A 13,964-nucleotide genomic window follows, 5' to 3' on the forward strand; every position below is an offset into this window, starting at 1 on the left:
ACCTGTTTCTAATATCGTCCATGCTTTGCATTAAAGTCGACGAGACGGTGAGGTGATGGGTAGGGGTGGGGCAAATATTATCGAATTTAACCCCTATTGGCATTAAACAAAACCTCATAACACTCGATTCACTGTTTTATTTTAATTCATCTCTTTAAAATGGTGTATATTTATATAAAATGGTTATGTGAAAGGGCTTGTAATTATCAAACATGAAATCCATCCAATTATTTACAAAATACCTAATACCTTAGAAACTACTGAAATTGGAATATGTTTTTCACAGCCTAACTTAGCTATGCGATATGGTTTTGGAATGGTTAGTTATGTAATCTATGCGACTGTTTTACAACACACCCGGATACTTTTAACACTAAACACGCTGCAAAGATAATAGGTTTAAAGAAGATGGAATTTCAATATGGCTTTGCTTTCTCAAAGCAATATAAACCAGTGTATTACAAAATACCTACAAACATTACAGCACTGAAGAATTACATTTGTTCATATAAAACGGTTATGTTCTGTGGCTTTGTAATATTCAGTGATAAAGCTTTGCGATAGTTAATAGAACTGTACATCAATACACACACTAAACCACTGAAAATTGAATTTGTTTATAACACAGGCCTATAATGTATCTTTGCAACTGCTTTACAATATAAATACAAACAATACGCAATGAACTGTCTTGCTTATGTATTCATTTAATTAAGACCAGTCTTTTAACTGGTTTGTTTTTGAAACAAGAAAATCAAATCGTTACTTGATCTCTCTGCTTCAATCAAGTCGCTTATGTCTTACTCCTCGTGATACTGTGTACCATATTTTCTGATTACCAAATATTGGCTACCTTTTTCCACCCTCATAATTGCTCTCTTGTCAGGAATGTTGTATGATAAAGTCAAACTGGTACGTGCTTTCACAAAAATTACAGGAAATTCCAGCTTAGTTGCTTCCTTTACGAAATTTTTTTATGCCCTGTTTTATCTCAATAAATGAAATAATTTTAAAGCAATAAGTTAATAAATTGACGTCAATTTCAATGTCAAATTTGAACTGTTTGTGTTTTATTTGACTGAGGTTAGTATTTCTTAAATGTATTAATTTAATACAATTGACGTATAAAAACAAAAATTAAAAAATAATATTTGAGTAAAGAACGTGTAGGATAAAAGAAAATTGTTTGTAGATAGTTTAGACAACAACTTTTAGAACATAAATTCAAGTCTCTCATGGCAAATTTTATAAACTAAATGTATAAAAATATTTGGTTATAAACGGATTAGTAGCAACCTATAACGGGGACACAAAAAACGGAAAGGCCACAATTTTAGAAACGAGGACTTGTTTGCAAAGATTCAATATGTATATCATTTCATAATTATGTATTTATGTAAAAAGAAATTAATGTTTTCACTAGAGTTATTCACAAATATGTATATACGTGTGTTTGTGCATGTGTTGTGTTTCTCAACTCTTCCTCGTTTATTGCTGCAAAGTTGACAAAAAATCGGTTAGCTCTTAATTTTTTTTTAATATGAACAGCCAACGCAATGCATTATATAAACTTTTCTTGTATGGACTATTTATCAACAATTTTTTATAAGTCATATAATCAAAATATGTAAAGGTCTTACTCGAAAGTAAAAAAAACCTACCGCACAATCAGATTCCGAACTTTCAAGCTCTCTTCTGATTTTAATTCCGTCAGAGTATATCGTGGACAAAAAATGCATGCTCCTTTAGATATTTAATAATTATAACTTAAGAAAAATGTAAAAAATAAAATAAAAATCTGTGAGATATTAATTAATTCTATAGAGTGCTATTCAGTATCTAATTGCCAAATTTGGCCCAAAGCTATCAAACATACAAAGGGGAGCTAATCGAAATTCGTGCGGAGATGAATTAGCCTATGTAGCACAAAAGACGAAATCTTTATCACGTTTTAAGATCTTAATGCTCAGTCAACGAACACTTACTCAAACTAAATATATCAACGAATAAACTGAACATCCAGGAAGATATTATCTATCAAATATCTATGTATAAATGATTATAGCACATACGCTTTTTAGAAGATAGTAAACGGTAATTAAAATAAAGTTTTTTTTCGGGGAAGAAGGCAACCCGACGTATAATATTTATCTTTCATATCAGGGCGTATAACCCCAAAGTGTTATGATTGTACAGAGTGCACCCCTGGTGAATTTTGAATCGGAAAATTTACTCGGCACTATACCCTTTATACGACCACGCTTCGGTATAATTAGATAGTCACGTTAGGTCTGCTGCTTGAAAACAAAATACTAGGTTATGTAAAATTAAATATTATTGAATTATTCACATAACAACTGAAGGAATCCTTCAAAGAAAAAAAAGCAGATAGTAAATAATGTTTGTGCTTTGAGTTTATGCTATTAGTACTTTCATCTCGCATATTAATAACTCATATGTGATGTAAACACACTACAGTCCAATTTAAACCTATATGTTTGCACATAAGGATCCCTATATCCAACTCCCCAACAAGTAGTTTACGGTAAACCGATAATATCGATTCATTGTCACCCATATTCAAATTTCAATGAGCCATATGTATCAAACGCACGTACCAAATCATTTCTCTCACTGAAGATATTGTATTGTAATTAACACTCTGTACCTCGCTAAGACATTCAACTGTCTACTTAAACTTACCCTCAATGCGTCGTTTATGAGGGTGGGGAATTAGCATAGACGAAAATTGTATCCGCCAAACTTCTTAGTAAATTTTATATTATTTCAAAATGTGGACTAACCATGTAAAAATAATCGACTGAATTGTATCCTTTGTGAACAATTTGATGTCAAATTAATTAAATTTCTCCGTGATATTAATATGACGAGAGGACATAATAGACGAACGAAGTTGCACAAGTTCATCGCCATATTTTGACATTTGCATTTTGTGTTTATATTTATAATTTCCACCATATAGCCTAATTTTACGTAATTCCGTCTTCATACCAACAAGCCTAAATAACTTCATAGGAGTAACATGTAGACAAACAGAAATTAAATATTAAAGGAAAACGTTCTTGGATACACCGCTATGTCGAGTCCTTTACGTCATCATGACGTGTTAACCACATTCAGATGATTGTTATCAAAGCGTCGCACCTCCATATATATTCTTATTCCAATGTACTTCAAAGTTGCTATATGGTATTTACATAAAGTTGGTTATGATATGCTTTGTGGTAAATATACCGAAAATAGTTTCGTGAAGCGTGGGATATAAACTTACGTCATAAGACAAATATCCGTGGATAACGACTTAAAATATTAGTCATGCACTGTAATTGATTTGATACAGTGATTTTTTTCCAATATTGAAAAGAAAACATATGCCAGATGACTTATGGCTTTGTCGCTGCAACTCAATTTGCTGCAAATTTGCCTTATAGCTGATTACGTATGCGATCATTGTTCCCGCACCATTTGATATTCAAGCGGTTTTTTTATCTTGGAGGAACTGGGGTGGGGTAAATATATATATATATATATATATATATATATATGTATGTATATATATATATATTTACAGTGAGATAATTGTGTTTATGCACATCATGAAATGATCGTCACCGTCGATCTTCAGTATAGATGAATTGTAAAGCCTATCTCTAGCTTATCCCATTACAGATTCTACGATAGGGTAATAATTCTAATGTACCGTTTGTCGACTATGGCGCTTTCCTAGCGCTATCCTAACATGTTAATCTGTGAGGTTGACTTGTAAAAGTCGAACCTATATATAAATCCAAGACGAATACGTCTTAACATAAATGTTGCAGTATATAAACAGTATATCTTACCTGTCCTTTGTAGTCATATCCGTTTCGTTTGGCTATAGAATGTGGATCACTGCCGTCTCGTATCTGGACTACGAAGCTATTTGTGAAGACATCTTTACTATGGATGGATTGAAACCAGACGACAAGTAGTACAACTCCCGTCCACCCCTGCAAAAAACCCATCTCGAGAAGATAGCCCTTGTATATACCCTATGTTGATCCTACAACAACTGCACGATTTTCTTGGGGAAAAGAGATTCAGTCACAATATTTTAATCCAAATAAATCTAGTAAAAGTAGTTTGCCTATCGATGTTCAAGCTTAAAGTCTCCGTCGTTCCTGTCCAACACAAATAGATGTCTCCACACAGTTCCTTATGGTACTGATTGCATGCTCACCCGAAATTTGTCGGTATATTGACTGCACACCATAGTTAAAGCTATACACTTATTTTTGCGCACATAATGAGTTAATTATTTTTTCCATGACGTTTGACGTAATTTACGTCATTCATACTCACCCAATGACTACACTCGACCAACTCCATCTGCCACTGCCTCTATTCACGAAGTTCCTCCAGGTTGCCATGGATATGAGATCAAGGCGATTTCTCATTTAGGCTGTGCAGGATCGTATAGTTGATTGTGTATGGTATGACGTTTGGAAGAAGATAATTAAGTGTAAAGGAGGGTTACCATGGTGAACGTCGTCAGAGACGAGTTAGAGAACTAAGTCCTTCTTTCAAACAAAGTAAACATTGCGGATATTCGTGCAATTTCCTACAAAGACAGCCAAAAAAGTCCACATTACTAGGGCTTGCGTTGTGTATACAGAGCGATGTGTTGGTAATATTTGGTGTAAGGGCATGCGATGTGCCATGTATGGGGAATTAATTGCACCTTAATTTGCAGTGCGAAAGTAGAAAATGTTAAAGGATCATGTTTTTAGTGGTAATGTTGTTGATTTGTTATCAAAGTGAGATAAGGAGTTCGTGAGGAGAAGGTGAGGGCTAGGGTGGGCTAGAGTGGGTAAAGTAATAGGTAATAATGCAATAATGATTAAGTAATTATGATTTTTCCAAATAAAGTTTCTTGTTTAAACAAATGGCGTTAACGGCGGGAAAGAAGAATGAATGTACAACGTTTCAATTTCGTAAAGCCAATATGGAAAAGCAGCGACTGTGGGGAGAACGGACAATATGCTCTATTATCTATCAGAATACGTAATTTGCCGAACGCTCAACCGATGGTATTCTGTGCTTATACGTAACGTTATCCATATCTCAATATGACAGCAGTTACAAGATATTTTAGTAACCACCAAAAATGGTATTGAACTTAAACTGATAGCAATGTGTTGTGACTGTCTATACGATTTATATCATATCACTTTTTGTGCATAAAGTCATCCGACTCATAGAGTCCAAACTGATTTGTTCATCACACTCATACTGCAGTATATATATTCATATATATATTCATATATATATATATTTATATATATATATATATATATATATATATATATATATATATATATATATATTCATATATATATATTTATATGTATAAATATATAAATATATATATATATATATCTATATATCTATATATATATATATATATATATATATATATATATATATAACGTCGCGTTTATGACGTCATTGTCGGCACCTAGGTCGTCTTTACTGTAAAAATATATATACTAATGAGCTGTATAGACAAGTCCAACAAACTTCTTGTAAGGACAAAAGATTGTTTACTCAATCCGAGGGTTAAAGGTCATTATGTCATTGGGTCACGGAGATGATGGCGTCTTTATCGAACAACTGATTGTCTTCTGATTATCTTGTAGAATGTGATTAAATGTCCATGTTATACTTAGCGCTTTGGGAAAGATAACGATGTTAAGACTACAGCCGTATTTATCAACTTATAAACTGACAGTGTTTTTTTTCTCTCTAAAGTTGTCACCACTATCACTGGACTTTCCGAAACACATATGCGGCTGCTTTAAACTATTAAAATTATTCATTTTTCTTGTCAGGTCAATTGGTAAGGCCTTCATGGCAATACAACCATTTAAATTGACAATTTCCACCTTTCAGTTGGTCATTCCCCGATTCAAGTCAGTATATTGGGCTGCAGATAGCGGTCGGAAGCACGTAAACTCTGCTCTCGCATCGCAACACATTTGATAAAAGTCAAATTCAAACGTCTGCAGGAAGATATTCGTGTTGCAGCTTAACGATTCCATGCATATGAAACGGAATAATGACTCGAGCGTAAAATATATTGATGCAGTTTGCCACCACTTATAATGCATAACATAATATATACATAGACCAACAACACGTTATAATCAGTGCAAATGCGCCTTACCTATAAAGGCCTAACTCTGCGAGCCTTTTTGGTTAGATGTATATGTGTATGTATGTATGTATGTATGTATGTATGTATGTATGTATGTACTTTACATCCTCCTGCAAGCATGAAAACGAGAAGAAGTCTCATTGGCTTATCAAAGCCGCTAGCTGACCGAAGTCAGTCTCTTACATTCATATTTAACGTCCATGATTATGAATTGTCAACAACTCTGTTACTGGAAGACACACATTAATCTTGGAGTGACTCGAACCGGGGACCTTATCATTGGAAGGCACTGTTTTCAATTGATGGTGTTTTTAAACCAGAAACCTGAATGCACCAGCAGTTGCACCATGATCACAGTTCCAGTGTCCGAAAACTAACGGGCTGAAAGAGCTTGTCTGTTGGATCTATCTCAGGTGACCGTTTATCAGGAAGTAGCTTTACATAACGCATACGGGCTCTTTACTTTTAGGATTACAGAAGCAAAAAACCAACAACACAACAACACCTATACCGGTATTCTAACACCTATTTCTCAACTTCGGATTCGTGGACACCTATAGGTGATCCGTGACAGGACATGGGGGTGGGAGTGGGGGTGTTGGTGGGGGTGGGGGTGGGGGGGTCAGGGTTCGTATTCATCAATACTTATATACGCTGTCACGACAGGCAGAACAAGTATAATGAGAGATGTACCTCGAGCAATTAAAACTGACATGTTTCTGACATCAGCCTCAACAATGGTGGTACTCCCTATAAGTCTGGGATCCTTGAAATTTACTTCATTGTCCTCAGTGGTCCCTGGATGGAAAAGGTTGGCAACATATTGGTACTCAAAATAATTTAGGAGATGATGGGAGGGACGATTTGGTCAGGAAAGAATAGGCATTGCGGGGGGGGGGGGGGTCGGGTTTGTGAAATTCCAAATGGAATATACGTCATAACTTGTGCTAAAAAGTGCAACACGATGCGGGACAGGAAGTAAGCCGGGGGGGGGGGGAGGAATTTTGTCTTCACGTAGATAAAGCTTTGAAAGAATATAAAACCCAATTAGTCTACTTGATCTTAAAATTGTCTTCAACTTTATACGCCACGAGTATATAACGTAAGCTCTCCATATATTGCATATAAACATGTAAACGGTGATAACAGACGACACTCGGATTACTGATTTTTTGACATAAATTTTCTATATAGGCTTTATATTTTCCATATATTTGATAATACAGTAGTCTTTCTGAGCGTTTGCATAACACTTGGTGTAATAACTGTGTGTTTTATTATCTTTCTTGGGTGAATTAGGGAGGTGTAGGGGATGGAGTTGGAGGCGGGTTAGAGACCATTCTACCCTTCACCGTCCCTTACAAAAGCACATCATTCACGCGTACAATAATTCTTGTTTTCTGTGTCTTTTATATCGAATAACAAGAACTTTTATTTCTTCTACTAGTCAAGTTCATTCCAAAACGAACCATACGACTTCTTTTCTGAACAAATCACTCAGCGGATAAACACCGAACCGATACAAGAATAACTGTTGGAACTATACTCTTTGTCCATATATGTTTACGTCCATTCAATATCCTCCGCGAAAGATAAGAAAACCCCTCTGTCAATCCTAAAAGTTTATAGTCCTTCATGAATACATTCCCGTCGTTAAGTTCGTGAAAATTTACTTTGCGATTTGTGATTTATCTCTATTGTGTTAGCATTTCGCATTAGTGACCATTCTGTTGTTTCAGTTTTCCTACTACACATCATCAATGTTACAAGGAAGAGATTAGATCAAATTTATAAAGCAATCGACAAAGAACGCAAGGAGGGTTTTAATTGGTTACTACTCGTTATAAAGTCGATGCACCCTTCAGGGAAACTACTTCACTCAAGGGTTTGTTGCGGTAAGAAGGTAAGTTAGATTTCTTGGTAAACTCTTTAAAGAAACGTTTGTTTGTCGTTTACCAATTCAAATAGTTTTCTATATAGTTTTCTGATCTGAGTAAGTATGAAAAACTAAACACTAATAATTAAAAAGAAAACATAACTGCCTTAAAATATTTTCGATCATGTTTGTCTAATTAGCAATTTGATATTACCATTTCCTAAATTTGTATCGATTGAAAAATCGAATTCGAATTAATTGATATGTCGATTGCTCTTACATCATAGCAAAATCATTTGTTTGTAGAAGCAAGCAAGAACATTAACCTATACATTCGGTGATAATATGAAACGTTTATAGATTTAGGTTTGTGTATATGAACGATTGTCCAATCAAATGGAAAAGTCAATCTTTTAGGTTACACTATTGCTTGATTCCGATCTGTTAGATTGAAACAATAATCAATTAGACCATTAACAACTACACATCTCCAAGGAGTAGATATAAATATGAACAGGAAAAAACAGTATTGAATTCAACGTTTATTACTATCATCTTTGCTTCCTGTCTTTATTTACTGCCATAGTAAACCATCTTAACGGTTATGTCGAATTATACAGACAATCTTTTTTGTCCCCAATTTGTGTGCCTAATATATACAGATTATATACATGGTGTCTATTTGTTCTATTGAAAGGGACATTACATTGTTTCATGAGACATATCTTGAAGTATAAGTCATGTACTCGTACCGAATAAAAAACATCTAAAGATACTAAATCTTATCATAATATTCATCAACTTGATTGTAAATTTGAAAAGACAGGTGTTGGTGGTGTTTTGAATTGAGACTTTCCTTGAGTATTTATTCATAACAGTTCCGAGGGCCGTAGCCTGTGAGGAGGGGGGGCGGGTGGGGGGTGGACAGGGGGCAGCTGTCTCCCCTGAGATTGCCACTTTTTTAATGAAGGTAGGCCTACGATAATGTGAACGCCTGGATAGTATGCGCTATTTAAGTTACTTGTAGCAAAATGTGCATATCATTTCTTGTAATTTCATTAGTCAGTAGTGTGCAAACCTCAATATTATAGTCACGTATTGTAGGAATGGCATTAAAAAAGAACACACGGTTTAATTTCACCGCTCATCACGTATATGCACGATCGCCGATACGACGACAATGCGTTTGTTTTGGGTTTTTTTACGAGATTTGTTCGAATAACAATAAACGTAGAGAGCTCCTAATATTTAACTTGCATGCGTAAACAATGTAACAATCTACTGTGAAACTACGGTTCATAAATATATTTATCACATCTATGGGTTTTTATGTAGAGATATCAATTTCATTGATATCCCCTTTATCAGTGCCCCAATGTTTTATCTAGCAATATTGAGGCACTTTGCATATACAGCAGGGCCTTTTAAAACATACTAACTATGGGGAGATGCGGGCGCCACCAGTCCCATACACGGCCCACCCACTCAGCTCATTTGGTCACCTGTAGGTCCCATCTTGGCATATACAACAAATAATGATAACACAAACCTAACAATAACTTTGCACCTGAATTCTCCATATGGCTTCCCCTCAGCATTAGGCTACGGCTACCATCGGCAGTCCCTATCCTGCTTCTATATCTCCAATTACCAATGTTATGCTATGAATAAAGCAGAGCTTATAAAGTAACGCAAAGTCGTATTTTCTCACTAAAAAGTAATTTTACCGAATGAAACTGTTTGAGTGTAAATTTCTAAAACATGAGATCTCAAAATAAAGAATGTTCAGATGCAACTTACAAGACCTGTGAAGTGCCATTTACGGCAATCTGGCAGGCAATTTTGGGCAAAAATATTTTCGTTCCGCTTAGAAAGTGTCACGACGGTCCCTTTTGGGAAATGCCTCCCCCCCCCCCCCTCACTAAAATCTTCTAGCAAAGGTTCTCGTATATATGCACATTAAGACATTACTATTTAATATTTGGAAGATACAAAACGTTTCTCGATGTTCCTTAACTGCCCCCCCCCCCCCCTAAAGATTCTACACAGGTTACTGATCTGAACTTAATACTCACATTTAAAGATTTCAATGACATAAATTTGTGAAGGGCTTCAAATTGTTTAATTTAGTATAAACATTAAATCAATCGCAAACATTTCAGGCTAGAATATTACAAAAATAATGTAGTAATGGTACATAAGAAATCATTTCCATACATCGTAAAAATTGCGTTATCTGTCAGAATTATGTTATTTTTTCTAATTGGGGTGATGTAACGTACAGCACCTGCATTCACAGATAGTTCTTATTTTATAATTTTTTAAAAATAGTTTTTAAATTAAAATTTCAATAAAATGCAAAACATTCATGCCAAATTATATTTATAATGATTCAATGTGCATTCCGCAAACGAGCATTCTTATTTTGCTGTTACAGCAATAATTCAATGAATAATTACAAGCACTTCTTGTCCAATTCCTTGAACATACCTTTCATATGTTAGTTCATCATTTTGTTTCAACAGAAGTATATAGTATCGTCTAAGAAAAGAGACATCATTATGAAGAGGAACGATATCGCTCATTGGATGGGATGTGTCATCGTATTATTGACCATCTCACGTAGTGCAGCATTTGGTAAATTTGGTGATGAACATGTTCTCGACTTGGTTCGTCGACAAGTCAACAAGGAGACAGAAAACAGCAGCGACTACACCTCAGTGATCACACTGTCCAGCACTGGGTCATTGGTCAGCTCAACAACGGCCTCCGTCAGTACAAAAGCTCCATCCTCGGTTGCATCATCGACCAAAGAGGAAGAGACGAACGCCACCGAGCTAGGGATCTTGGGATTACCAACCAACTACCCGCAGGAAGAGAATGACGTCGTCTATTGCAGGCCAGCTCCAACACCCAGTGACGTTCTGCTAGAGTACGGAAACTTCAGTATGGAAATCGATGATCAATTCGTGAAGATATATGAAGGAAACGATGGACATGTAGATATCAGAATCACTGGCTTAAAAAAGATCGTTAAGATCGAGCTGAGGAGTAACGACGAATTGGTCTTTGAGGTCGTCAATGGTAGTGTTCATCACGACCCAGATAACTATGAGATCCACAATGGGACGTTGACTATCCATCTGAAAGGGTTGCAGCTTGGCGTTTCTCGAATGGTCCTTACCATCTACGATCAACACGGTGCGATCGTTATCAAAGAAGATGTCAGGTTCACAGTCAAGACTCTAAGAGTTCCGAGACTGATAGACACAATCTTCAACTATCTTCTGCTTCCGTTGATCGTTGTATCCTGTGCCGGTATGGGCTGTAAGATGGAGATTGAAATCATCAAAATGAAACTGAAGAAACCTATCAGCATTTTGGTAGGACCAGTATGCCAATTCATCTGTCAACCTTTGTTTGCCTTTTCGATTGCCAAGTTGATGAAGTTTGATGGTCTGAGTGCCCTCGGGTTGGTAACAGTTGGGTCATGTCCAGGTGGCGGTATGAGTAACATGATCACGCTCCTGATCGGCGCCGATCTCATCCAAAGCGTCACTATGACATTTACGTCCAACATCTGTGCGTTAGCAATGTTACCTCTGAATATGTTCATCTACGGGAGTCATTTTATGAAAATAATCGTGGAAGAAGGTGGCGGTGGAGCGAGTTTCAAAATCCCCATAACAGATATTATGTTCCAGATTGCGATGTTAGCTGGTCCCGTCTTGATCGGTATGGCAGTTCGTTGGAAACTGCCTAAAGTTGCCTATTATGTCAACAAGTCCTTGGGTGTTTTATCCATGACACTCCTCCTACTTACTCTGGGCATCGGGGTCTATTCAAATATATACGTGTTTACCTCATCGGGATGGAGAATGATGGTTGGTGCTGCACTGCTACCAAATTGCGGTTTCATCACGGGATTTCTTGTAGCCAGGTAAGCCATGTTGGTCATTTCTACGAAGGTACATCGACATATGCCCTTGATAGTGAATATCATATCATATGATGAACATGTTACCATAAACGCTGCGTTATGATGAAATCTTCGCGGTAAGAACCAGTTTATTTGCTCCGCATTCTAAGATATTTACCTGAAAAGTAAAATTTTGTTGTAATAGCTTTGGGCACAATTAAAACATGTCAGTTTCCCAAGAAGAACCATTATTGGCTACGTTTAAAAAGTAATATGCGACTATTGAACATTTACACTTTGTCATTTCTGTAATTATACCTGGAAGTGTCACATCATGTGAAAACATCCCGTGTCATTCTATGCCCGTATAAAGGAGCGGGTAGGCACTTAGGGTTTGAACGGACCTTCCCTCCACCCCTCAAAAAAACAAAAAAAAAACACGCAATTCCATGTTTATAGAGGCTGATCGTTCAAATCAGTTTACATTTACTTCCATATCGAAATTCTTCAATTCTTTGAACATGCAGCAATATATATATATATATATATATATATATATATATATATATTGTTTTTTTTTTAAAAACTGTTATTAGATTTAATGATGCATTGCAATTTCTTGAAAGTTAATATTCTATGTTAATCGATCGCACCATTTTACATTTAACCTTTCTTATACAAAATTTTCTCGCCATCCCCTCATAGACCCCTCCCCATGTATGCAGTCTTTAACTTATGAAAATCACCCAACACCCCCCCTTCCTCTTAGAAAAAAAGGGGGGGCTTGTTCTGAAATTTCCTATGCCTGATTTTTAGTCTCAATCAGTGAATGGGTGAAATATAGTTAAACCAGCACACGGTTTGAAGTCATCTTTCAGGTTGAATGTGAACATAATTATGTAACTTGTCATGACAGTATCGCTGAATCTCGTTTCTACGGAAGCACTGAAGGGTTCAACTTCGTCAAAGTTTAACTTAAATCTATACTTTCAGTATTTCTTAAATTCACATATCCACTTTTCCCAGGCATTTTTTTAAATTTAAAATGTCTGAATTTAAGTTTATAATGTGTGAATTTAAGTTTATAATGTGTGAATTTAAGAAAAAAGTGGATTTGTGAGGGTTTAACAGAGGGGGTTAACAGAGGTAAATAAACGTCATGGGGTAGTGCGGTAAATAATTTGGAAAGCAGGTAAACAATTTTTGTTGTTGTGATACACTCAACTAAACAAATCTATATAGTACGACACTCTACTTTCATCGGTTAGAAGTAAGATGAATAAATTGGAGACTATTAATACTTTACAATGATCACACAGTGGCCAGTAAGAGTTGAATGTCTAGACAATGGCTTCTGACAGAAAAGCCTGAGAATATCTAGTAGTTCTTTTTTGTTTTGTTTTTTGATCATGTTAAGTGTGTTTGTTTATCTATTAAATGGGATAGGCTATTGTGTTAATCGTTGTAAAGCATGTGATCATATATAATGGTTTGTCATTAAACAATTGAGCATTTTCATTCCCCCATTTTATTTTTTGGTAATCAGATTTGTAACTCGGCAACCTTTAGATTCATCGATGACTGTCTGTGTGGAGACTGGTGTTCAAAACAATCTCATTGCCATCTCTATGATTAAGCTAGCCTATCCGCAGCCGGAAGCAGACATGATGGCCCGTTTACCAATCGTGGTTTCGATAACGGCATTGAGTGTCGGGGTTGGTATGGTACTAGCGTCATTCCCTATTCATCGACTCAGAAGAGACAGAAAGGAGAAGAGAGAGACCGTGAAAGATTTGGATGATCGATACGAAGGTGTCAACTATAAAAACGTATCCACAAATGACGGGAAGATTCACATGGAATGTGAAATACCACCATCTTATCACGACGCGAAAAAGGGGTTTCATGACAAAGAAACAGACGTATGACTGTCTGTATAGAGCGGGGAGGAA

The 13,964-nt window shown here is 35.9% G+C and overlaps 2 protein-coding genes across 2 annotated transcripts in view; one reads left to right on the forward strand and one right to left on the reverse strand.

Moving 5' to 3' along the window:
- LOC139970988 (neuroendocrine convertase 2-like) overlaps positions 1-4,273 on the reverse strand; it is a 31,343-nt gene extending 27,070 nt beyond the window's left edge. The window contains exon 1 of the mRNA XM_071977107.1: positions 3,864-4,273. Within this exon, the coding sequence (XP_071833208.1) occupies positions 3,864-4,025 (162 nt within the window). The 5' untranslated portion in view covers positions 4,026-4,273. The remainder of the gene's footprint in view (positions 1-3,863) is intronic.
- A 3,743-nt stretch (positions 4,274-8,016) lies between these two features.
- On the forward strand, positions 8,017-13,964 carry LOC139972150 (sodium/bile acid cotransporter 5-like). Its single transcript, XM_071979125.1, has 3 exons — positions 8,017-8,120; positions 10,619-12,033; positions 13,559-13,964. The coding sequence occupies exons 1-3, from the start codon at positions 8,070-8,072 to the stop codon at positions 13,938-13,940; spliced, it is 1,848 nt and encodes a 615-aa protein (XP_071835226.1). The 5' UTR covers positions 8,017-8,069; the 3' UTR covers positions 13,941-13,964.

This window comes from Apostichopus japonicus, chromosome 8 (assembly GCF_037975245.1).
Source record: "Apostichopus japonicus isolate 1M-3 chromosome 8, ASM3797524v1, whole genome shotgun sequence".
Lineage (NCBI taxonomy): Eukaryota > Metazoa > Echinodermata > Holothuroidea > Aspidochirotida > Stichopodidae > Apostichopus > Apostichopus japonicus.